Raw genomic sequence first — 27,073 nt, forward strand, 5'->3', positions numbered from 1 at the left:
GTCACTGCATGGAATGCCTGTGGCGCGGAGAAGATCGTCCTATCATTCTGCCTTGAATTAATAAAGAAAAAAAAAAAAAAAAAAAAACGTCTCTCGGACAGGAGCCGACTCGTATCGTTCACTTAAAAGAGCCGGCTCTTTGAACCGGCTCGTTCGTGTCCGACACATCTCTATTTACATTGCGTGCTTGCGTCATAAACAAACTGTAAAAGCGGATGTTGACGGATTATTTAAAAGAGTAAGCGCTAACGTTACTTTTTGCTATAATTTCAATATCACATTTGCTTAACAAAATATCCGACTAATTTAGCAAGTCAAACAATGTTAACTAGGTTAACTATCAGCGCCAAGATACACTAAAATGAGTGATAGCATCGCTAGCTAGGAGTTAGCCTCGGATGATGTTTCCATGGTGATGGAACGTTGCGTTCAACGACTGTTTACGTTAGTTTACTGGCTGTTGATGTTCGCTTCGAGGAGGTGAAACCAACGTTAACTTAGCTGTTTAACTAATTAAGTTAACTACACTGATTGCTTGATTAGTAATGAACAGAGATGTCATCGGGGTTTCAGCCCTCCGATCCTCAGATTATTCGGCTTTCTGACAATAATGGCGCTCACAAAACTAACAGGAGCAGGAACAACAGGTAAGTTACAGTTAGTTAGTTAAGGCAGGGTGAATCTCTGTTAGCTAACTTGTTAAGCAGACTCCATTACTGTTATTGAATTGTTCAGTTCTTAAAGTCACTTGTTCAACTTTCTTCACAGAGACACATGACGCCTCTCATCGGCTGAGATTTAACAGCCTGACACTGGATGAATTGAGGTATCTTAAAGTCTTCATGCAATACCAAAATGCCTTCTAGCAATCAGCTCATTTGCTCATCTGATATTTCAGCTCAACTCCCAATTTAGAGCCACTGCTTTAGCTCAATACTTATTTAGATTTGATTTAAAAATGGATCTACAAAACAGGCAATCCAAGGGACAACATAACATAGTCGAAAGTTATAAGAAGACACAAAACAAGTAAGATAAGATAAGATAAGATAAGATAAGATAAGATAAGATAAATATTCCTTTATTAGTCCCACAGTGGGGACATTTGCAGTGTACAGCAGCAAAGGGGATAGTGCAAAAAACAAGCTGCATCAGCTAACACAGTAAAAAAAAAAGAGCTAAACAAAGTGTAACAAAATATGAACCATTTAAATATAATGAAGTATAAAAATAGGAGCAGTATATACAGTATTGACAATAAAAAGACTATTAACAAAATTGCACAAGTGGAAATGATATTGCACAGTGAGAATTAAATGAAATTCCACCTGAAAATATCAGGTAACGGTCAGTTTTTGGTGTGTAAGTGGTCTACTGGGAGCAGTGCTGGTGGTGGAGTCTGACAGCTGTAGGAAGGAAGGACTTGCAATAGCGCTCCTTCACACACTTTGGGTGGAGCAGCCTGTCGCTGAAGGAGCTCTCCAGTAATGAGATGGTGTCCTGCATGGGGTGGGAGTCATTCTCCATCATGGATGACAGCTTAGCCGTCATCCTCCTCTCTCCCACCACCTCCACTGTGTGGAGGGGGCATCCCAGGAATGAGCTATACCAAAATGCCTTGTAACAATCAGCTCATTTGCTCATGTGATATTTCAGCTCAACTCCCAATTTAGAGCCACTGTTTTAGCTCAATACTTATTAAGATTTGATTAAAAAATTGATCCACAAAACAGGCAATCCAAGGGACAACATAACACAGTCCCGAATTATAAAAAAGACAGACAAAACATGTAGTATATAATAAACAATAGTATCACAATAAAAACCAAATTGACATGAGTCCAATCTAACCAACACCAACTGTATAATAATAACACAAAAACAAAGTGATGGGTCAAATAAAATGTCATTAATAACCCGTCACCTTACTCCATTAATACTGTAAGCCCTGACCTGACCTCTAAAAGTCCCGCTTGTTTTTGTCTACTTGACATTTAAAGGAAAGCTGTTCCACAGTGCTATGTCTCTATGAATTATACTCTCCATCCCTCCTAATTTCTTCTCTTTTTTTTAATACAGTGAGGAGCTTGATAGGCGCACCAAGGAAACACAGAGGCTTCAGGAAGAGGTGGAAAATGCAACTAAAATAACCTTGGAGAGGTTTGGCTGCACATATGGCAACCGCAGCTCACCTGGACAAAGCTGCCACAACCACAGATTTAATGTCTGTGAGTACGAGCAGCGTCACGCAACATTTTGTTTGTGTCAATGCAGCCAGACAGATTAAATAAGTATTTCACTTTTCACAACACCCACATTATGACATAATGACTGAAATCCATCCCAAGTGGAAAAACTGAAGGTTAATCTAAAATATGAATCACAGACTTGATATACAGATGGGTAGGGGAAAAACACTGGAAAGCAAAGTATTTTAAAAATAATTCAACATAAGCAAAAGTCCAACATGTATCTGCTGCACAAAGGCATGTTTCACCAACCCTTAACTTTGACAACATATACAGTGTGTATTTTAAACTTCCTTTGCTCTTTTGGCAGATGACTCACCTGAAGATTCCAGTGTTCTTTCAACCCATCGGCAGGCAGTGACTCAGCCCCCGGTCTGTGATCTGGATAGTTTAAACCAAGAGGATATCAGCTCTCCTGGAAAGGAGGTTTTGGAAAATACAATAGATGACTGTCTTCAACAGCTGTCTGACTTGCAGCTCAACAAGGTTCATAATTTTATTTCAGCCATGAATCATGTTAGTTTGATGCTGTCTGAATTACATAATTGGTAATGCTTTCTCTATGTAATGTATTATTTAATCTTCTCAAACACAGAAACATGATCAACCTGAACAAGAGACATCCAGTTTAGACAGAGCCATCGTGAACTTGCAGGCTAAGTTGTATAAAATCCAGAAGGAGAAGGACGGCCTGTCTGACCTCAGGTGAAGACACTGATGAAATTGTACTTCTGTAAATAAGTGTTTTAAATCACTTTGACCCACAGATCTTTTTATTTGTAGATTGAAGGATTCAAGGACACACGTTGGTCAGATGGAAAAGATGCTGTTCATGTTGGAGGAGCTCCAAAACATCAAAAGGGCTGAGGACCAGAAGCTGCTCGAGACGGAGGATGAGGCGTTGGCACTTAACAGGAAAGTAGAGACGTTGGAACGAAATGTAAAGGAGATGTACTCACGATTATCTCAGAGTAGAGACAACGCCATCACCAGTTCTAACGTCGCCACGTCGTCAGACACCCGGCACCGGCTGCTAAGCTGACCGAAGATTTTAAGAAGACGGACGAGCTACAAGAGAGATCTTTTTTGGTAAGTACTAGAAGTCAGTTACGGAACATGTTCAGTGTGACTTTCACTTTTCATCCTCATGTATTTTTCATCTGTTTTATAGCAGTCAGTGAAACATCTGGGGAGTGAGGAAAGCAGTGGCGTAAATAAGCAAAAAGAAAGGTAATTTAATAGAGAGCTGCAGCGATAAGTCATTTATTCAATCAGCAGAAAATAAATCAAAAACTATTTTGATTATAGAATCATTTCAGTCACTTTTCAAACAAAAAAGCCAAATATTCTCAGGTTCCCGCTTCTTAAATGTGAGGATTTGCTTCTTTTCTTTGTTATATATGATAGAAATACAAGCATCGTTGGGTTAAATTCTATCAGTCAGTGTAGTTTTAGTTTGGAAAATAGTCATTGAAAATCCAGAATGCCCCCCTGGAGCTGCAGCTGCTCATCTGCTCCACATCAAATCATGGTGTGTTTTTTTTTTGACTCCATCCCTTCCAACTATTGTATGCTTGTTATCTGCCACGCTCCATTGTATATCGTAAGTATAGTACGTCTACCATAGCAGTGTTTACTCTTCACATTACTCTGTCCTAGAATGGAAGACTTGATTGCAAGTCTTGGCCAGGAGATGGTGCTGTTGACTGATAAACTCAGTTCATCAAAAAACAACAGTGTCAGCCTAAGTGTCAAGTTGGAGCTGCTAAAGTAAGTGTTCTTCCCAAAATCATTTCATGCCAGTTTTATCAGAGTGTTCGCAGTCTAAGGCCTCTTTACTAAATATATATATATAATTTCTATGCCCAGGAAACTTGCAGAGAGACAGACATCACTGCACCAGTGTCAGGTCAATGAACTTGAGTCAACCCTCTGCAGCCATAAAGATAAGGTAAGGAAGAGTGTACAAAAATATTATGAGCAGTATAACGTAAGCAATGAGATACTGAGGCTGCTAAACGTTAATATTAACCAGCCATATTTATCCACCTCACTAGATGTGTAAATTAGTAAGACCACCGTGAAGATTAGACAAATACAATGTGGAGAAGCAACACTGATGGAACTTCTCCTATACTAGAATGACAACTAAAATAACATTTGAATTGTGACATTGTAGGTTTGTAGTCTGGAGCAGCAGCTCATTCAGACTCAGTCCCAGCTGGTGGACGCCCAGAGAGAGAGAGAGCGATCTTTACAACATGCAGAGGAGTTTCTGTCCCAGCTTGGCCAACTTAAGGTGCTGCAACAATGCCATGATTGTGAAAACCAGCATTTTGTCTGTTGTTATCATACCCAAAGTCCTCATATAAAAATGCATGTTTACATTAAAGAACACCCTTTAAAGTGGAAACTGAAGTGTCAGTTTGACTTTACATCATGTAGTTCAGATGTTACTTACAACGTAAAGAAGTGGAGGCGTGTAATCTGCTAGTAAAACAGCTTAAGAGACTGGTGGGAAGAGTCAAAGAGGATTGGGAGGCTCAGGTGGAGGCTCTGGTTAGGGGATGGGCATTACTGGTCGAGGTTTTCCTGACTGAGGCTACACCGTCTGTCCTAATAATGTCCACTATACAGTTATTCTCGATAGGGGACATCTGTATCATATGGCAACAATTTTTACCCAATACATTTTAGCCCTATTTGATCCTATTTGGCTTTTTTTAATTTACAACAGTAGAAATCAAGGTCGTAGATGTAGTCATGTTAAGGTTTGGTTCATCCTTACTGTGAGGCCATACGTACATGTACAAGCCAATGAAGCAGTGTATGTGTACTATGATTAGTCAATAGGGTAATGTCTTTTAAAAAGCCACAGTGGTTAGTTAGTTAACTAGTGAGTTGGTTTGGGCAGTTAGAGGCTATCAATGAATGAATATTACCCATTCCGTTGCAGTTATTGATGCTGCACAAATTGGTCACGAATGGTCCTTTGGTTATAGATTAAGTCGGCAGTTTATATTCCCCAACATTGATTTGCACCTTGCTGGGCAATGTCAAACTTCTTTCACCTCTCATAATGACCAAAAGGCAGAAAATATAGTACCTTGTTGGCACCGTAGGAAAAGAGGGATCCACACAAAAACCCATTGGAATCCGCGAGTAGCTCTAGTCACCTGTTGATCACTCAATCCATGTAGAGTTCAAGTGGTTCATGCCCGTGTTCCAAAGTCCAAGGCAGTTATACATTCATTTTAGTTGTATTTTACCATGTGGCTTAGAACCAGGTGTACATGCTCAGAAGGGTTGGCTTAAACGTAGAGCATGCTTGGTCAGTCAACCATCCAACAATAACACAAGATGAAATGTCAAGCCAGTTTCTCTCCCATCATTGAGATCATATTTCTTCACACTGTCAAAAGATTATTATTTTTTTGTCGTTTTAAATACAATCAGCCCACTGGGCCTCCTGTTTTATCCTCTAGAGGTGCGGTAAGCAGCAGCGGTGTGAGATCCAGGAGGAGGTAAAGGCCCTGAGAGGACAGCTGGAATCGGCCAGGGAGGAGACAACCTGCCTGCAGGCCCTGCTGGAGCAGAGGACCCAGGAGGGGAGGAAATCCCAGGAACTCCTGGAGGAGAAAAACAAGGAACTCCGGCTCAGGCAGCAAGAAGCCCAGCAAGTAATGTTCTAGTGGAGATCATGCATTATGTGGTTTATAATATAACTAATTAGATTATATATAAACCATGATCCAGTAACTATGTGTCCATTTTGATAGGTCATTGAACCTAGCTGATTTTTCTAGCATCTTGCCAGGTTGGATAAGACCAAAAGCTGCTGCCAGACTCTGCATGCAGAAGGAGAGACACTGAGGCTGAAGCTGCATGACAGAGAGAGGATGATAGAGAGCAACATCCAGATGCACAGCCGCACCATCGACGACCTTCACCAGGAGAACAGCCTCCTCAGCAACCAGCTAAACCAGCACAAGCTGGAGTTTCAGCAGCTCAGGGTCAGAAATGTGGCCAAAAACTTTATTGAAGTAGGATTTGAAGTAAAACTTTTCCTTATCAAGCCTTCAATTGATTTTTTTATTCTTATTGACTTTCATACCACTAACCTCCCGCTCTTTATGCTGATTAGGCAGAGTTAGACCGGCACAAGTCAGACCTGGCTGCGGCGGAGCACGAGAGGCGGCAGCTGCAGGCCTCTGTGGCTGAACAAAGTCAGCGTGTCCAGGAGGAAACTCTGGAGAAACAGCAGCTCACCATCCAGCTGGAGGTCCAGCGCATGCAGTTTCTCACCCTCACTAGTGAGTTGAATGTGCATCACCACACAGGAGATCAATATCCATCATATAAACAAAACTGTGGTCATGAAAACAAGCTAAACTGCACTTTCCTCACTATAATAATGAATGAATGAATAAATAGTTATCCTACATTTATTAATAATAACATTCACAATAATCACTCAAAATCAGCAGGGGGAGGCGCGTAGAAACAGCTGTTTATACCGAGTGGGGGGGTCACGAACACCACCCTGATTATTCTGGGGAGTCGCGACTTGAAAAAGACAGTAGAGAATAAAATGAACTACTTTTCCAGCATGTGGAGATCACAATATTCTTTGGTAGTCCTGGATAATACAATACCCATGTGTTTATTAATTACCACACTATATAGTATTCTATGTGGACTTTTACCAAATAGCATGTTACCTCTGGACAGCATACTAGTGCATCCAGGCCTTTCATTCAACAGGAATTACACAGTGCTCTTCCTAGAAAGAGTTCAGCTCTCACAGCTTTCTGCCAAATCAAATGATCTTCTTGTCCCGCTGTGCTGAAAAAAAAAAACAAAGAACCACATTTGGTATGTTTTCATTGTCAACCAAGCCCTTCCATTGTTGTGTGTGTTAAAGTGTGTTTCTCTCTGTGGACATGATGCATGTGTTTATGCGGGCACGATTTCAGAGGAGCACAAGGAGCTGCAGCAGCTCCACAGCTGCAAGAACGAGGAGCACGAGGGTGCGGTGCTGAAGCTTCAGAGTCGGCTGAGAAACGCCCATGACGAGCTGGACCAGGTCGGGAGCACCCTGAGGACCCTGGAGGGAGCTGACGGACACGGTTAGATCCATGAGATAATTTAGACTGAGCCTTAATTAAAAGATCTCATGTTCAAAGAAACATTCTCTGATTTACATCCAGTCTGGGATCAAGTGGACAGATAAGAGTGATTTATTTGGATCGTAGTTAAGTCTAGGAATGCAGACAACTCAAAAAAATATTACTAAATTATAAATTATAAAATTGCAAATATTAATATATCCTCTGTTGTATTTCAGTCTGAGAGATATAATCTGATATGTGTAACCATGAACATATGTCCGTGATATGTTCAAAGCCTGTCCAAGATTAATGCTCTGTGATTTACAAATCACATATATTATGTACATGATGTTCTTTCTCTCTATATCACCTCCTCGCCCCTTTTCTGACTCTTTGTCGCTTTGTCTTGTGGGATTGTTTCCACCTCAGGCCTCCAAGTAGCCATGGACATGCAGGAGGAGATCACTGCCAGGAGAGAGCAGGTCGACTCCCTGCAGGGCAAAATACAACATTTAGAGGAGATTATGGACAAACTGCAGCAGGTAAAAAAAACAACTAATGTACCAGCGTTTCTGTAGATCATCCGGCTTCTCTCCAATGAAGTTGAATTGAGATCTTCAGATATGAACCGTTCATGTTACTCAATTACGGCGAGCAGAGACCCCTCAACAGCAACTTAATTTGAGCAAGTTCAGATGCTTCTGAAGCAGAGTGGCTATTAGACGTAAATCAAGTCTATGAGGACGTTTTGAAGAGTTTTAGTTTTATTCTTTGACACCAAATTTCTGTACTGGGACAACTTTGCCCATTCCCACAAAAAAGCATTTTCACGTCAACACCATTTGTTCCTTGTTTCTGTCGACTCTCCCAATCCTATCCAGGAGAAGCGCTACCAGAGCCTCGAGAACGAGCGTCAGCTCCAGCAGCTTACCTTCGTCAGGGAGGAGAAGAGACAACTTGGTAATGAGCTGGAGGCCGTTCACTCCAAAGATAAACAGCTGAGGGAGCGGATCGGCCAGCTGGAGGCAATCCTTCACAAGGTGGAGCTCATTTACTTTTTATTCTAATCATTATATCGCCACCAAATGTTATCTGGTGTTAAGAGAAGCCTGGATAAAATGATGACAGACTGAAATACGTTTCAAGTCAAAACAGTACACACACATTTTTATGATATTTCTTAACAATGAAGTGTTGGCCTTGAGGTTAAAGTGCCGACCATGTACAGCATCTTCTGTGCTTTGTGTCTGTTTTTTTCATTCTGAGAATAACAATTATTATCTCCCTCTGGAACAAAACAAAAATGTCCTGTTTTATTTCTGTGTCCATCACATTGTTATTGTGTTATGTTCTCTTTATCTTCCCAAAGATGTCAGAGAGTTTTGCAGACTGTCAAGATTTCATCCAGCTGCAGGAGCAGGACTTTTTCCGTCTGAAACTCCAACACGCCCTGGATTTGAAGGTAGAGCTGATTACAGACAAAGCGTCTATCTGTAAGAAGGAATAGGGCTAAAGCTGAGCAAAAATTCTTGAGTTGTAACGAATGTAATCTTTTCTGTAGGAGCTCCAAGGTCCGAATTTGCGCACAGCTCTTAATGCACCTCCACCTGACCTCCTGAACTCCCCGTCCCCATCTGCACTCACCGCTCCACCCTCCTCCCAGCACGCCTCCAACACCCAGATCACAACGGTACAGCCAGGCTCTCCTTATATCTCGCCTAACTCCTACGGTTCCAGCCCATCAAGTGCATGTGGGAATCATTGTTTATTTGGCTGAACAGACACAAGCTCAGCACATCTGCTCGGCCTTTAAATCAAAAACATACACGGCATTACATTCCTGTGGCAAGGAGAGAAACCTGACTGTAAATCACCTCAACAAAGCAGTTTGGTTTGTCTTAAAGGGTAGCTAAACCTTTTTTGTGTCAAGGACCCCTAAATTGAGACACATTAGGTCACAGACCCCCATTTGATAAGATTTTGTTTCATCGACCTCAATCTGAAAAGATTTTGGTTGTTAGATATGACTACAGAATTCTATAGTATCCGCGGAGGAAGTGAAACTATGACTCTTACTCACATAGGGCTCACTTCTATGTAAGGGATAATGTACAGCGAGCCGGTCATTGTTGTGAAATAAACCCTGAAGCGAAGCGGAGGGGTCTTGCATCGCCCTGAAGGGGTTAATTTCACAACCATGACCCACTAGCTTTACATTATCCCGCTTATTACACGGCTACTTACTTAAGAAATCAATAATTTGACACAAAACCGGTCTGAATCTGACATCAGATTGACCAATCAGAATCGAGTATTCAACGAAGCAGTGTAATAAAGTGAATTAAATAGTGAAAATTAACTATTCCCCATTTTTCTGGGGACCCTCTGTAACTCCTTTAAGGACCCCTGGTTGAGAACCACTGGTCTAAGACAGACCAAAAAATATGAAATTGCCAAAACTCAAATTTATGATCCATAGACAATTAATTGGTTAAGACATTATTGATGACACTGAGAGCACCCAGGAGATCGTTCTGAGTATATGGGAACATTTTCTGTTTCACAACTGAGAACGCTACAATAGAATAAAGCTCATTTAGGTATAAAAAAGAAAACAAACCTTATGTAGCTTGAGTTCACAAGTATTGGTTGAACTTTACTAGGCCATATTCTTAATTTAGGTGGTGTTCCACTGTCATAGTGTGTTTTTTACTGACTTATGATTAAAAGATCTTGTTGCTAATTGTCACAGATATTTGTGAGATCTTGTATTCCCTCGTCTCTCGGTTCAAACTAAAGCTAATCAGACCAGCTATTTACTGTATACTAGTGAGACCACCACAGCAGTAGTGCATTGACATTGTCTTTCTCTCCCCTCTCCTCCAGCAGGAGAGCCCCGCCTGGGAGCGCAGGTTTCTCGTCAAAGAGCTGAGAGGAGTGATTTCGGAGAACCGCAGACCACACACAGATAACAGGAGGAGGTCCGCACCGGAGAGAGTGCAAGGAACCACATTGTACGTCGGTCTCCATTCCCACACACTGCAAGGATTAGCTTCGTTCTTAGGCTAGCTTAGGTCACATCTGAAAATCATGTGATGCTGCTAAGTGAGCAGGAAGTCGTTTGGAGTGGAGGATGAGGAGGAGGAGGAGGAGGGGGGCTCCATACATGAGTGGTTTCATTAACCACACTGTGTTTCACTGCTTTTACTGTACTATATCATGAAAAGATAAAGACAGGCTGTTGACCTTGTTTAGTTAAAAAAAACTCTTAAGATATCTGTTATGGACTCATGGAATGTGATATGTGTTTAATGCCTCACTGTATATTTTAATATCCCCCCTGCACCCACAGCAGCACTGACAAGGCAGAAGAAGTAAAAGCTGACTCCAGATTGAGAAGAAAAACCTGCGGCAGGTAGGGAGCGCGCCCAAACCTAACCAACTCTTTTGTTGTTTGAATGTTTTGAGCGTGATTTAGTAGTCTCAAGACTACGAGAGGCTCACACCACCTTCCCACTTGACCTTTTACCCCTCATGCAACATGCAACGGTGCCGCAAAGTGCCACAGGAGGCTGTGTAATGTGATGTCATCATGTGTGTGTCTGTTTCTGCATACATTGTGTACAGCGAGCCACATTTCCCGAAGGCAGCCGAGCTCAACGGAAAAATAAACAACGACAAATCCTTCAATGAGAGTGAGTTTTCTCAACTACTACTAAAAAAAATTTCCAAAATATGTCAGTTTCTCGTTACTCCTTTCATGAAAAATAATCTGCAACTATTTTAATAATTGATTAATCGTTCAAGTCATTTTTGCTAAACAAATCTGGCAGCTATTCTCGTGAGGATTTCCTGCTTTTCTGTGTTTTATGTCATTAGAAATTAATTTTATGTGATTGGGATGTTTAGTTGCGCAAAAGAAGCAATTTGAATATGTCACCTTGGCATTTTTTACTATTTTATCAATAATGAAAATAATTAGATAGGTCGAGTAAATACAACAAATTGTGGATTTTTGTCAACATCAATATTCAATTCTCTAACATATAAATTATGATTTTTCTAGACCGTGTTCTCTCGAGTCCAGCGACTGCAGCGAGGTACATTTCCTCCCCACATCTTTTCTCACTGGGCCGCAGGTCACCCGTCCACACTCTCTTGACCTCTGACCCCAACAGCTGACAGTGACACAACAGACCTGAGGCTGACTCCTCTTATCAGTAAGTCGTTAATGTTGTGCATCATGTATACACACACACCGAGTCATTGAGCACCGCAAGAGATGTCATAGCACACGAGTCTGATGCGTCAGGATGTGATGAGGAAACAAAATCCAGTTCAGCAATAGTAAACTTCCCTGTTATACGTACTCTTCAGCAGCTCACAGATTTCTCATAAAATTGTGTAAACGTTGATCTTAATTTCTGTAATTCCAATAACGTCACATTTTTTTTGTCTCTCAGAAAGCTCATTTTTTATTTTGAAGGCTCCCCAGATGAAGAATGAAATCACCAATCATGTGTATTTTTGTAATTTATTGTTTAAATAAAGTTTAAAAAAATTTGTTTGAATTGTTATTTCATACCAGGAATTGTGCCAAATTTTTAAAAAGTGTGTCATATATTTTCATATTTGGCGGTACACACAGTATAACAAGCTTGATACATGTATGGAGGAACAGTTAATGATGCAGCATCTATATAGGCTGTCCAAGTTAATTTTAGGCACCCATTAAACATAAAACCTCTGCTCACACACAGTGCTTAATTGTCCATGTTTCTTTGTCTAGCGAAACAAACACTTTTCAGACACACTTCTCCTTTTGCTGCTTCTCTAGAGGCTGGTTTTAAAGAACATTTCCTGTATACAAATGCTGCAAAACCCTTACACAGTTCTTTTGAAATCCCTCCTCTAAATGTATAGTCTCGCCTTTTAGCCTTGGCAGTGGTATTCCATTGTGAGATTACATAACTTGTCACATCTAAGGTTTCATACACCTGTTTCAGCTCCTCATTCTGTCAGCAACCCAACTGTCTCACATATAGTCCTCGTCTTATCATGTGTTTGGATCTGGCAAAAGCTCCTAACTGTACGTGTTCTTGGATTTTTCTAATCAGCAGCCATCAAAAGTGATATTTTACCACTCTTTGTGGGTTTAAGATTTTGTGAACTTTACTCTCTTTGTACATTATTTGGCTAAGAGGCTTTTGAAACCATCCTGTTTATGTGTGGCTGTGACAGGATTCTCTTCTTGACCTGATTAATCGTTGGCGTCCTCCACTTGAATGGGGAAAGTTGATGATGAAGAGTCTTGAAGGCCCAGTATTGCAGATTCAGTAACATCGGTCTCTTCGTCCTGCAAACATAAGTCCCCTTGTATCATGGTTCTTGTGTAAGGTCTGACAAACCGTAACATTTATGTTATTTTTTCAGTGTCTTTAGTGTCTCAAACTTACCAGAGAGGCAAACCATCTGCTGAAAAGATAGGCGGCTACTTTCCTATCCTTGTTGGTTGATTCACTTTGACCGTCCGGCCCTTTCTGGTAACATTTCCATTCATGTGTAGTACATAATGGTTGCTGCTGCTTGAAAATGATTGAGAAGTAATAAATTATTACAGACATTCTGTTGTTTATTTTCCAATCCTTGGATCGAAGTAATTTAGATTTTATTAATGCTACTTGCATGTTATCGGTAGAAGTTCTGCCTTTTGCTCTGTTCACTTCTTCTTTACTTGGCTCTGCACAGTTTTCTTCATCAGCCTCCCCCGCATGGTCTCCTGTAGGCGTAGGAAGTGCAGAGGAGCTGTTTACGCTCATGTCTGGGTCCAAAACGGATACCACCTTATCAAATAACTGCAGAGAAATAAAAACACCATGTAAATATGTTTTAAAACAGGATATAATTGTTAATACTGGCTTCATTGTTCTTGCACAATACAGCGTTGGTAGTCCAGATGGCTGTCATCTCCACTCACCTCTGGGGTCATGTGATCCTTATAATGTGGGAACATAGCCAGAGGATGCTGCTTGAGCTTCTCCTCCACAGCAGCCACGTATTCTCTACGAATCTGCTTTTGGATATTCTGCTTTGAAAAGCAAGCGTGTTCTTTAGAGATGGACTTTCTAGGATTTGGAGTGGAGTCATGGTTGTTTGGAGTGTCTTGAAAAATAACCGGTGAGACACCTCTGTGGTCCCTGGATAAGACTGACGTGCAACTGCTGAAGTCATCGAGGTTCACGTTTACAAAACGACAACAACTGCCGACGGAGGAAATCTTGTTTGCTGAAGCTTTAAGATACTTTGTCTGCAACCTCTCCTTGTACCTGAGGATTAACAAAAAAATAACTTTACTAATCTCATAAAGCTGTTTCAGATACTTAAATATCAGTTGAAACAATGTGGATACAACACAAGTCAAGGATAAGGATACTTTATAAGTAAACCTTTCAAAACACTTAAGGTCACCTTACGAGCAGAGTAAAAAAACTGATAACAATGTAACAATAAATAATAAAATTAACAAAACAAAGTTACAGTGTATAAAATCAGTATGTTCAGAGGATTCATGGGACCAGGTGGCACAGTGAGGTGAATGGAAGAAGAAGACCTGAGAGTGCGGATGGGTGTGTTGATATGCAGGAGTTCAGAGAGGTACTGGGGGGGGGGCGAGGTTATGGATGGCCTTAAAGGTGAGGAGAAGAATCTTGAATTCAGTTGCGATATTTAACCGGGAGCCAATGAAGATGCTGAAGGACAGGAGTGATGTGATTAACGGAGGGGGTTCTGTTGATGATGCGAGCGGCAGAGTTCTGGACCAGTTGAAGTTTATGGATGGTTTTGAGAGGGAGACCAAAGAGAAGGGAGTTGCAGTAATCAATGCGGGATGTATATTAATCCGCTTCACCAACAGGAAGAAAAAGTATGCGCTCCTCAGGCAAGGAAGGAAACTAAAGGGGTCTAATGTGTACATCAATGAACACCTCACCAAGAAGAACGCGGACATCGCTAGACGAGCACGCATATTAAGAAAACAAAACAAGATCCAGGCGACTTGGACTACGAATTGCAAAGTATTCATTAAGTTGAATGGATCGACGCCAGAGGCAGCAAAAGTTCTCCTTATAAGAGACAGCAATGAACTGGACAAGTTTGATGAATAAATGACCTGCTGCTGGGACTATCATGGAGGTAGGATTATTCCATGCAGGTTACTATCTCTACTGCATTCTAACATCTTGGAGATAACCACACAGACAATGACTAACAAACGCTCTCATTCCATATTATTTTCTGTGATTCATTTCAAACCACTAAATGCCACCACAGTTTATACAAACCTAAAAAATGTAAGAACATATTTCAAATTATGATTTTCAGCATGTTAACATCTCCTACAAAGGGCCTTATTATGGCTCATTTGAATATCTGCAGTGTCAGAAATAAGGTACATGAACTGAACAATCTCACTCAGAATAACACCATCCACATCTTGGCTGTGTCTGAGACCCACTTGGATGTAACTATCCAGAATGCTGAGGTATCTATTGATGGCTATAACATCTTCAGGAGGGACAGAAATATACATGGAGGTGGAGTAGCGATATATATAAAAAACAATTTTCCTGCAACACTGTGTGCTGAGCTCATGCCAAATAACTTAGAATCCTTATGGGTTAGAGTACATCTTCCTCACCTAAAACCAATCTTGATAGGCTGTTGCTACAGGCCTCCAGGAACTGATACTCATTATCTAAATGACTTATGTGAACTAATTGACAGGGCTGCAGATGTGAATGGTGAAATTTTCATATTAGGGGACATGAATATTGACTGGCTTGCAAGTCAATGCCCGATGAAAAAGAAGATGGTGTCACTAGTCAGTGCTTGTAATCTATCACAGATGATTTCTCAACTGACCAGAGTCTTTACTAACAGTGCTGGTCATACATCTGCCACTTGCATCGACCATATTTACACAAATGCTCCTGAGCGCTGCACTAAACCAGTCTCTCTACCTGTAGGGTTCAGTGACCATAACATTATAGCTATTACCAGGAGAACCAAAATTCCTAAATGTGGTGTCAAAATTATTAATAAGAGAATGTATAAGAAATTCATCTCAGAACGTTTTTTGGAGGATGTCAGGAATGTAAACTGGGCCGATGTGTATGCTACACAGGAGCCTGAGGCTTCTTTACATATTTTTATGAACATCTTTATGAGGATTGTCGACAACCATGCTCCCATGAAGAAGTATACTGCCAAATCCAGACCAGCTCCAAGGTTGAATGAGTCTTTAAAAGACCTTATGAAACAGAGAGACAAAGCCAAATCCACATTAGCAAAGTCAGGATCTGTGGAAGACAGACTAAAATATTGTCAATTGAGAAACCGAGTGACAAAACAGAATAAAAGCATGAAAAAGGAATATTATAAAAATAAAATAAATGCAGTGAAACTAGATGGTAAAGAACTCTGGAGAACCTTAAATGAAATAATGGGGAGAAATAAAACTGGGAGCCCTTCTTTTGTTCAGTCGGATGGCAAGTTTTTGACTAAACCATTTGACATAGCCAATTATTTTAATGATTACTTTGTGAGTAAGGTCGATGCACTAAGGAAGAATATGAGCAGCATGGATTCCAATACTCTCAAACTTATAAGTAACAATATAATGATTAACAAAAGTTGTTCATTTCAGTTTAACAGTGTGGATGAGAGTGAAGTAAGGAAGTTGTTAAAAGCCCTTCCTGATTATGGCTCCATAGGCACTGATATGCTCAGCCGATTACATTTCTGGTCCCATATGTCACATATTAAATAAATGTCTAATGGAAGGTATATATCCTAGTATTTGGAAAGAAGGTAAAATAATTCCCTTACCTAAAGATGGCAGATTAACATTTACTGGGCAGAACAGCAGACCCATCAGTATTCTCCCTGTACTAAGCAAACTGATGGAGAGAATAGTCCATTCACAAATACAAGATTACTTTGACTGTAATGGCCTGTACACTAGATTTCAACATGCTTACAGACATTACTACTCCACTTGTTCTGCACTAACGCAAATGACAGACGACTGGCTAAAAGAGATAGATAATTCTAGGATAACAGGTGCAGTGTTACTGGATTTCAGCGCGGCATTTGATGTCATAGATCATGACCTTTTAATTAATTAACTACAACGTTATGGATTTAGATCAAGTGCAATCACATTTATGAAGAATTATCTTTTATGCAGAACACAAAGGGTGTATTACAATGGCAGCATGTCTAACAGTAAAGGGCTTAACTGTGGCCTGCCGCAGGGCAGCTGTCTTGGACCTCTCCTGTACTCCATCTTCACAAATGACTTGCCATCTGTATTGCATAAAGCCAGTATACAAATGTACGCCGATGATTCCACACTGTATTACGCAGCAAATACAAGCGGCGAACTAGACCAAGTTCTATCTTCAGACCTAAACTTGGTCTACGATTGGATAAAACAAAATAAGTTGGTACTAAATATCTCAAAAACCAAATCCATTATTTTTGGATCTAGTCATAAGCTGTCATCTATGCCCACAATGAATCTCTACTTGGACAGTGAACCTATACAGCAGGTGGATAAGGTCACATTACTGGGACTAACTATAGTTAGTCCCAGTAATGTTATGTAATGTATGCAACTGTCATGGGTCGAGCACATAGAAACAATTGTCAGGAAAATGGGAAATGGTATCTCCATGGCAAAAAAATGCCTTCCGTATGTTCCAGCACACGTTCTGGGACAAGTAGTTAAATCTTTAAGTTTAAGCCACCTGGACTATTGTTCACCTGTATGGTCTTCTGCACCGAAAAGCATACTGCGGAAACTACAAATTGCCCAAAACAGAGCTGCAAGACTTGTGTTACACTGCCCCATGAGAACGAACACAGACAGCATGCATCATAAACTGTCATGGTTACCAGTAGAGAAAAGACTTGCCTTAAGCACAGCGACATTCTTTAGTAACAGCATTTATTCTACTAAACCCGAGATTTTATACAGTCAAATTACCAGATGCAGGGACGTTCACAGTCATTTCACTAGAACAGCAGGTGATGGCCAAATCATGTTACCTCACCCAAAATCTAATGCCTTAAAAAAGACGGTCATTTACCGCGCCATCACTCACTGGAATAGCTGCCCTCTTCACATCCGTCAATCCTCTAACAAATCCACATTCAAATACCATCTACGAATACATTACTTAAACAGCTGATCGATAGTCCAGTGTTGGTCATGTATGGTTTTCTTTGTTCCTTTTTCCCTGATGATGGGCCTTGAGGCTAAACAAAAACAAAAAAAAAAAAAAAAAATTGTGGAAAATTTGTGTATGAATTTGAAATTTGAAATTTATATATGTTTGAAAATTTGAGTGTTATTAGTGTAACACAAATGTGATGTTGTATATAGTATGTATGTGATAAATTAATGTACATGATTTCGGACCCCAGGAAGACTAGCTGGTGCCATTGGTATCAGCTAATGGGGATCCTTTTTAAATAAATAAATAAATGTATCCAGGGTGTGAACGAGAATAGCGGTACTGTTGGGTGTGAGCACGGGTCAGCGACCTTTACTATCAAAAGAGCCATTTAAGGCAAAAAAGAAAAAAGAAACATTTGAGCATTGTGATTAAGGTAACACAGCCTATAGTCTAAGTATATAGTATATACAGTAAGTCTAATGCAGTGAGGGCCAAAGAGCAAATGTACTACGGAGTATTAGGATCACATTGAGGGGAAAAAAATTGAAGATTTCCAGAATAAAGTCATAATATTACGAGAAAAAAGTAGTAATATTAAGAGAATAAAGTCATAACTTAACGAGAAAAAAAGTCGTAATACAATAAGAAAAAAGTCATAACTTTATGGGAATAAAGTCGTAACATTACGAGAATAAAGTCATAACTTTACAAGAAAAAGTCGTAATATTACGAGAAAAATGTCGTAATTTTATGAGAATAAAGTCATGATCAACAAGAAAAAAGGTCGTAATATTACGAGAATAAAGTCATAACTTTACGAGAAAAAGTCGTAATATTACAAGAATAAAGTCATAATTTTACAAGAAAAAAAGTCGTAATATAACGAGAATAAAGTCATAACTTTACGAGAAAAAAAGTTGATATATCATGAAAATAAAGTCATAACTTAACGAGAAAAAAAGAAAATAACACGTAAAATTACTACTTTCTAATATTATGACTTTATTCTCGAAATCTCAGATTTATTTTTTTTCCTCAGTGTGGCCTTAATACTCCGTCGTACTGTCATACCATAGACGTACAACAATGATAAATAAAAATGAAAATGTAAACAAAAAAACTGTTATTCATTTCCACTAATTTCTTTTAAAAATCCACAGGGAGCCTCTGGAGAGGAGCTAAAAAGCTGCATGTGGCTCCAGAGCTGCAGGTTGCAGACACCTGGGTGTGAGGGACGGGCGAAGGCGATTAATGTTATGTAGATGGAAATATGCAGACCAAGTGACATTATTGATGTGAGTTTGGAATGATAGTGTACTGTCGAGCATGACCCCCAGACAGTGTAATAAGGTCATAGTTGCTGCTGAGCACCACAGCTATAGTTTCTGTATGAATAGCGGGTTTCCATCAGTTCCCGTTTCCCTTCCTTTTTCACTTTAAATTTGAGCATAAGCAGATTTTTTTCTGTACTGGAGCATTTTTCCACATTGGAGCAGGAAATGCGTCTCTATTTCAACTGCATGCACGTTGCTCTCCGAGTTGTCTTTTTATATCCTCCTTTATGTTTTGCCAGTTGGACACTCAGCCTGCACTTGACTGGAGATCAGTCACTGTGTCATATCTCTGACGAAAAAAGGAGAAGATAAGACAATTTATATTCTCTCTACAGAGGGCCTGATAATAATTCAGGCTACTTTGATGTTGTTTCATAACTGGGTTTATTCTGGTGGGATCCCATAGCTGGATAGAACATTATAAAAACTGGATTCTTCAAATATATCCTTCTGTATTTGTACAGAGAAGCCTACTGTTGTTCTTAGTGATATTATATTTTGCAGCATCACAGTGCAGTTTGAAAAAGTAGTCCCTTTAACCTGTTTCCAGGTAAAAGGGACTACTTTTTGAGGCTACTTTCCAAATCACACACTTTTTCTTTTTACTTTTAGTACAGCTGCCCTTACAAAGTACGTACTGCTGCATGCAGTATGCATACAATTAGGATATATTACTTTGTCAAAACACTGTGCCTTGAACTTTGACCTCTCCCTCATATATCTGCAGCACAGAGGATTGTGGGTCAGAATAGCCAGTAAAGCATGCTAGCTTGCATACTGCAAAATGCGACCGGATGTAGTAGGACATCCTGGTATTTTTGGCATTCTGTATTAGACATACTATGATATTGGGACATACTAAATAGTATGGTATTATGGGTATTGGTACGCACATCAAGTTCTCTGCTAGTTGTTGAACTTTCACAAAGGTAGTAGTAGTTGCAGGTCTACTGTGTTTGCTGCAAACCATATCCAAGTTTTGTTAAATTTGATTGTTTTGATCATTAATACAGACTTTTTACAGAATATCTGAGATGCTTATGTTCACGACATTTGTAAAATAGTGGCTGAAAGCACAAAATCGTCTTTTCATGCTAACAGTGTATTTTTGTTATCCTAGCCTCTTTGACTCTCTGCTTAGCGACAGGCTGATAACGAGTACCTCAAAGGTATTTAATCTTAAATAAATAGACAGAAATTCATCATCCTGCTGCCCGTTGCCATGAACATACACGGGTCTAAATGAAGCAGCTCAGTGCCTATTTTAAATAGCAGTCTGTCAATGCCTGCAGTGATATTTGCCTTTCTGCCTCTCCCCTTTCCTCCTCCTCCTCTGAATTCTAAGTATTTCTCACCTCCCCTCATCTCCGTCTATTTCTCCGTCCTCTCACTGGTTCAGTTCAGGTGAGCAAACGTATAAATGATGAAAGTAATAATCCATCACATTTACATAAACACAGTAAATCATCAAGTGAAAGACACCGAGATACTTAAGCATCTTTATTACTGCTGGTATGCCAGACAGTGTCCACATCTACAAGTCTACAAATACTTTAATTCTAAGCACAATCTTGAGGTACTTTTATGCTTTTTACTTTACTTTATAGTTCTACTACTGTATTTCAGAGAGAATCTGTGTACTTTACTCTACTATATTAATCTGACAGGTGTAGTTGGTGACTTTTTTCAGATCTTTTTTTTCTGTTTTTTTTTTTCAGACTTATTTCAGATCATTTTTTTCAGACTTTTTTTCGGACATTTTTCAGATCTTTTTTTTCGGAATTTTTTCAGACTTTTTTTTCAGACATTTTTTCAGATCTTTTTTTTCAGACTTTTTTTTCGGACATTTTTTCAGATCTTTTTTTTCAGACTTTTTTTTCGGACATTTTTTCAGATCTTTTTTTCAGACTTTTTTTTCCGACATTTTTCCGATATTTATTTTCAGACTTTTTTTCCAGACTTTTTTTCAGACTTTTTTTGTCCAACTTTTTTTTGTTCAGATATTTGTTTTCAGACTTTTTTTTCGGACATTTTTTCAAAAAGTCTTTCGGACATTTTTTCAGATCTTTTTTTTGAGACTTTTTTTTTGGACATTTTTTCAGATCTTTTTTTTGAGACTTTTTTTCAGATCTTTTTTTTGAGACTTTTTTTCCGACTTTTTTTTCCGACTTTTTTTTCCGACTTTTTTTTCCGACATTTTTCCGCTATTTTTTTTCAGACTTTTTTTTCAGACTTTTTTTCAGACTTTTTTTGTCCAACTTTTTTTTGTTCAGATATTTTTTTTCAGACTTTTTTTTCGGACATTTTTTCAGATGTTTTTTTTCAGACTTTTTTTTCGGACATTTTTTCAGATATTTTTTTCAGACTTTTTTTTCAGACATTTTTCCGATATTTTTGTTCAGACTTTTTTTTCAGACTTTTTTTCAGACTTTTTTTCACTTTTTTTTCAGACTTTTTTTTGTTCAGATATTTGTTTTCAGACTTTTTTTTCGGACATTTTTTCAGACTTTTTTTTCGGACATTTTTCAGATATTTTTTTTCAGACCTTTTTTCCCACATTTTTCAGATATTTTTTTGTCCGACTTTTTTTTCAGACATTTTTTCAGACTTTTTTTGTCCGACTTTTTTTTGTTCAGATATTTTTTTTCAGACTTTTTTTTCGTACATTTTGTCAGATCTTTTTTTTCAGACTTTTTTCATATTTTTTTTCAGACTTTTTTTTTCGGACATTTTTCAGATATTTTTTTTCAGACTTTTTTTTCAGACTTTTTTTTGTTCAGATATTTGTTTTCAGACTTTTTTTTCGGACATTTTTTCAGATCTTTTTTTTGAGACTTTTTTTCAGATTTTTTTTTTCGACATTTTTCCGCTATTTTTTTTCAGACTTTTTTTTCGGACATTTTTTCAGATCTTTTTTTTCAGACTTTTTTTCAGACTTTTTTTTTCGGACATTTTTCAGATCTTTTTTTTCAGACTTTTTTTTCCAACATTTTTCCGATATTTTTTTTTCAGACTTTTTTTTCAGACTTTTTTTCAGACTTTTTTTGTCCAACTTTTTTTTGTTCAGATATTTTTTTTCAGACTTTTCTTTCGGACATTTTTTCAGATATTTTTTTTCAGACTTTATTTTGTTCAGATATTTTTTTTCAGATATTTTTTCGGACATTTTTCAGAAATTGTTTTCAGATTTTTTTTGGACATTTTTTTCAGACTTTTTTTTCAGATATTTTTTTTCAGACTTTTTTTTCAGACTTCTTTTCAGACTTTTTTTCAGACTTTTTTTTCAGACTTTTTTTTGTTCAGATATTTGTTTTCAGACTTTTTTTTCGGACATTTTTTCAGGTCTTTTTTTTAGACTTTTTTTCAGATTTTTTTTTCCGACATTTTTCCGACATTTTTCCGCTATTTTTTTTCAGACTTTTTTTTCAGACTTTTTTTGTCCAACTTTTTTTTGTTCAGATATTTTTTTTCGGACATTTTTTCAGATGTTTTTTTTCAGACTTTTTTTTCGGACATTTTTCAGATATTTTTTTTCAGACTTTTTTTCCCACATTTTTCAGATATTTTTTTTCAGACTTTTTTTTCAGACTTTTTTTCAGACTTTTCTTTCAGACTTTTTTTTGTTCAGATATTTGTTTTCAGACTTTTTTTTCGGACATTTTTTCAGATCTTTTTTTTGAGACTTTTTTTCAGATTTTTTTTTTCGACATTTTTCCGCTATTTTTTTTCAGACTTTTTTTTCGGACATTTTTTCAGATCTTTTTTTTCAGACTTTTTTTCAGACTTTTTTTTTCGGACATTTTTCAGATCTTTTTTTTCAGACTTTTTTTTCCAACATTTTTCCGATATTTTTTTTCAGACTTTTTTTTCAGACTTTTTTTCAGACTTTTTTTGTCCAACTTTTTTTTGTTCAGATATTTTCTTTCAGACTTTTCTTTCGGACATTTTTTCAGATATTTTTTTTCAGACTTTATTTTGTCCAGATATTTTTTTTCAGATATTTTTTCGGACGTTTTTCAGAAATTGTTTTCAGATTTTTTTTGGACATTTTTTTCAGACTTTTTTTTCAGATATTTTTTTTCAGACTTTTTTTTCAGACTTTTTTTCAGACTTTTTTTCAGACTATTTTTTCAGACTTTTTTTTGTTCAGATATTTGTTTTCAGACTTTTTTTCGGACATTTTTTCAGATCTTTTTTTTTAGACTTTTTTTCAGATTTTTTTTTCCGACATTTTTCCGACATTTTTCCGCTATTTTTTTTCAGACTTTTTTTTCAGACTTTTTTTGTCCAACTTTTTTTTGCTCAGATATTTTTTTTCAGACTTTTTTTTTCGGACATTTTTTCAGATGTTTTTTTTCAGACTTTTTTTTCGGACATTTTTCAGATATTTTTTTTCAGACTTTTTTTCCCACATTTTTCAGATATTTTTTTTCAGACTTTTTTTTGGACATTTTTTCAGATCTTTTTTTTCAGACTTTTTTTCAGACTTTTTTTTTCGGACATTTTTCAGATCTTTTTTTTCAGACTTTTTTTTCCAACATTTTTCCGATATTTTTTTTCAGACTTTTTTTCAGACTTTTTTTCAGACTTTTTTTGTCCAACTTTTTTTGTTCAGATATTTTTTTTCAGACTTTTTTTTCGGACATTTTTCAGATATTTTTTTTCAGACTTTTTTTTTGGACATTTTTTCAGATCTTTTTTTTCAGACTTTTTTTCAGACTTTTTTTTTCGGACATTTTTCAGATCTTTTTTTTCAGACTTTTTTTTCCAACATTTTTCCGATATTTTTTTTCAGACTTTTTTTCAGACTTTTTTTCAGACTTTTTTTGTCCAACTTTTTTTTGTTCAGATATTTTTTTTCAGACTTTTCTTTCGGACATTTTTTCAGATATTTTTTTTCAGACTTTATTTTGTTCAGATATTTTTTTTCAGATCTTTTTTCGGACATTTTTCAGAAATTGTTTTCAGAATTTTTTTGGACATTTTTTTCAGACTTTTTTTCAGACATTTTTCAGATATTTTTTTTCAGACTTTTTTTGTCTAACTTTTTTTTGTTCAGATATTTTTTTTCAGACTTTTTTGTCGGACATTTTTTCAGATATTTTTTTTCAGACTTTTTTTCAGATTTTTTTTTTCAGACTTTTTTTTCGGACATTTTTCAGATATTTTTTTTCAGACTTTTTTTCCCCACATTTTTCAGATAATTTTTTTCAGACTTTTTTTTAGACTTTTTTTCAGACTTTTTTTGTCCGACTTTTTTTTGTTCAGATATTTATTTTCAGATATTTATTTTCGGACATTTTTCAGACTTTTTTTGTCCGACTTTTTTTGGACATTTTTTAGATCTTTTTTTTCGGACATTTTGCCCGACATTTTTCAGATCTTTTGTTTTCGGAATTTTTTCAGACTTTTTTTCAGATCTTTTGTTTCAGATATTTTTTCAGACTTTTTTCAGATCTTTATTTTCGGAATTTTTTCAGACTTTTTTTTCAAACATTTTTTCAGATCTTTTGTTTCAGATCTTTTTTCAGACTTTTTTCAGATATTTTTTTTCAGATATTTTTTGTCCGACATTTTTCAGATCTTTTGTTTTCGGAATTTTTTCAGACTTTTTTTCAGACTTTTTTTCAGATCTTTTGTTTCAGATCTTTTTTCAGACTTTTTTCAGATCTTTTTTTTCGGAATTTTTTCAGACTTTTTTTTCAGACATTTTTTCAGATCTTTTGTTTCAGATCTTTTTTTTCAGACTTTTTTTTCGGACATTTTTGATTTCACATATGCACAAAAAACCCCCTGATTTTGGCCAATTTTTTACTGCGGTGTGCACGTAGCCTAAAGAAAAAGTACTAGTATTACTGTACTGCTAGCAGTAACTAGCAGTAAAATTACACCCTAAAGGGGACTCTGAAAAGGAACAGCTCTAACTCCTTTTCGAATATGTAAAACAAGGCATCAAGTGTTTGACAATTTATTTTTCTTATACTTTTAATTGTTTGTAAATACTACTTGTTTCTGACTGTCCACTTGTTGGTATGATCATTCTTTTTCTTTATTTTATATTTAATTTTTTTTGTATTCTACATGTTCGAAATACATTTTGAAATGAAAAAAAAGTACAAATACCTCATAATTGTTCAGTACTTGAGTAGCGTTACTTATTATGTTAGTTACATTCCACCACTGGTAGGCTACTTTAACAACAAATCACCCAAGAAATTAACTTCTTTAGCAAAAATGGAGACATAAAGACGTTAAATGTCACTTACCATGGGAAAATGGGCCTCGTGGTTTTTGTCTCCATCCCTCGTTATTAATATAATTTATTTAATAATGAATAATAATAACAACAAAAAAGCTTCTTTAACGTCACATTTGCAACGGTTGAGAATCAAAGTCTGGCTCACGACCTGCACAGCTATGTTTGTTACTTGGTAACCAGTTTGTTTCTTGGAACCCATGGTAACCAGCAGTGGAGACTCTTGTGGAGGAGGGTGTTGGATTTTATGAGAAAAGGGGACGTTAACTAACCGGTTTACATTAAATTAAACGCATAAACATCTACATTTACAGTCAACCAGTACTAGCGGAGCAGTAACACGTCTTGTTTAAGGAATATACATCCACTTAAAATAGATGTTTCCGTTTAAATCAGTGTTATTCTTCCGGTATGCTCTCAGGCTATGTGTGGACTTTAAATGGAGGAGTATAGATAGCCAAAGTGTATGTATGAGTGGTGGTATATGATTACCTATGAAGTTAAGTGTATTTATAGTGTTCAACTATGTGGTTACAGCTGTTGTGTGTTGTTTGAGTGGCAGTATTGCATTACAGCAGTAGGCATTGTAGTTTTAGGCAAGCTTTACCTCATCTTATACAGATTGTATAAAGGTTATTGTGATTAAATTAATCAAATGTCCTCTATATGGGCCGTATTATATGAGCACTAGGGGGCTCTCCTTGTTAGCACATTTGCAGTTTAGTTTATGCCAGCCTGAACCACAGCACTATGCTATACCATCATCTGTAATGCTGAAATATACTACTTAAATATAACTTAGATGTATTTAAGCCCTTTGCTTGAGTAGTAATACCACAATGTAAAATACTCCACAGGTAAAACCCTGCATTCGTTATTTAACTTAAGTAAAAGTGCACAAGTATTATCAGACAAATGTACTTAAAGTATCACAAGTAAAAGTACTAATGTGTTACATTCACATATTACGAGAAGAATATTAATGTTGCTGCTGGTCAAAGTGGAGCTAATTTTAACTGATTCATTTACTTTGATCTATTTCAGAGCATAATATTTTATAAAAATATGTTTTGCAAACTGTAGCTATCAAAAAAGTAGTGAAGTAAAAAAATACAATATTTTCTTTTTATCAAGTACAATAAAATGGAAACGTAAATAAATACATACATTATACTATTAATTATGCTAAACTATCTGCCTCTGCTTTTGCAGTTCTTTTACTGATGTTTACATCTAACATAGCAGATAGTTTACTGTAATTGAGAGATTCTGCAGAACTTCTCATGCGTAGAAAAGTGATTGTTGTTGACTGGATTTAATCACATGTCCTTCCCTTCAGGGCCGATGAATTAACTAATTAGCCCGAGTTCAGGTCCCCGGATTCTCCTGCTGTTTAAACACCGGGGAAAACACTGCTGGGACAGAGAGACTACTGTTTCCTCTCTTTCAGCTCTGATGATCCCTATTTATAGCAACAAACTAACTCCGTAAACAGTTTCAATGCAGTCAGTGAACTGTCTAAAACGCGCCGTTTCAGCTTGTTTGTTTGCCAGCGACACAGAGTGCAGCTATTAAACAGTGACATTTGAATGCACACTTGAGATTAGACAGCTTCAATTCTTTGTATATTACATTTTGCACAATTAGCCTTCAAGATCCTGTTATGGATGGAGTTGTTAAAGCACCTGTTGAGTTCTTACTGAATGAAAAACAGTGTTAAAAGAACTCATAACTTCTAATAATAAGAGTTGTTATGCTTTGGAAAAGCCCCAGATAACAAAACATCAGCTGATGGAAAGAGCAAACAACTGTGTGTCTTTTGTAGCTTGTCACAAAGCAAGCATTAAAAATCGAATACAGCGTTCTGGTATCGATGCAATCA

At 37.2% G+C, this 27,073-nt stretch overlaps 2 protein-coding genes across 2 annotated transcripts; one reads left to right on the forward strand and one right to left on the reverse strand.

The window, feature by feature from the left end:
- Positions 1-173: 173 nt before the first annotated feature.
- Positions 174-11,923, forward strand: LOC119493489 (coiled-coil domain-containing protein 158-like). The gene is given in 24 exon segments (XM_037778838.1): positions 174-647; positions 769-826; positions 2,080-2,228; positions 2,560-2,735; positions 2,845-2,954; positions 3,033-3,259; positions 3,262-3,338; positions 3,424-3,479; positions 3,909-4,019; positions 4,119-4,200; positions 4,429-4,548; positions 5,735-5,929; positions 6,056-6,262; positions 6,394-6,562; positions 7,226-7,378; positions 7,790-7,902; positions 8,242-8,400; positions 8,730-8,822; positions 8,922-9,050; positions 10,247-10,374; positions 10,716-10,775; positions 10,988-11,055; positions 11,427-11,580; positions 11,824-11,923. Coding segments are annotated over 23 exon segments (2,793 nt in total). The 5' UTR covers positions 174-610; the 3' UTR covers positions 11,543-11,580; positions 11,824-11,923.
- Positions 11,924-12,067: 144 nt separating this feature from the next.
- On the reverse strand, positions 12,068-25,356 carry zgc:158260 (uncharacterized protein LOC571389 homolog). Its single transcript, XM_037778840.1, has 5 exons — positions 25,202-25,356; positions 13,338-13,686; positions 13,025-13,215; positions 12,817-12,949; positions 12,068-12,716 (listed from the first exon to the last, which is right to left on the reverse strand). The coding sequence occupies exons 1-5, from the start codon at positions 25,234-25,236 to the stop codon at positions 12,621-12,623; spliced, it is 804 nt and encodes a 267-aa protein (XP_037634768.1). The 5' UTR covers positions 25,237-25,356; the 3' UTR covers positions 12,068-12,620.
- Between the last annotated feature and the right edge of the window lie 1,717 nt (positions 25,357-27,073).

Source organism: Sebastes umbrosus, chromosome 8 (assembly GCF_015220745.1).
Source record: "Sebastes umbrosus isolate fSebUmb1 chromosome 8, fSebUmb1.pri, whole genome shotgun sequence".
Taxonomy (NCBI): domain Eukaryota; kingdom Metazoa; phylum Chordata; class Actinopteri; order Perciformes; family Sebastidae; genus Sebastes; species Sebastes umbrosus.

Bases quoted from the DNA above. Each gene is read 5' to 3' on its own strand.
- zgc:158260 (XM_037778840.1), bottom strand. From the start codon at position 25,236: ATGGAGACAAAAACCACGAGGCCCATTTTCCCATG. The intron at 12,950-13,024 runs TAAATTACTTCG...CTCAATCATTTT, and splicing joins CAAGTAGCATTAATAAAATC to CAAGCAGCAGCAACCATTAT. The intron at 12,717-12,816 runs GTAAGTTTGAGA...TTATGTTTGCAG, and splicing joins GCAGATGGTTTGCCTCTCTG to GACGAAGAGACCGATGTTAC.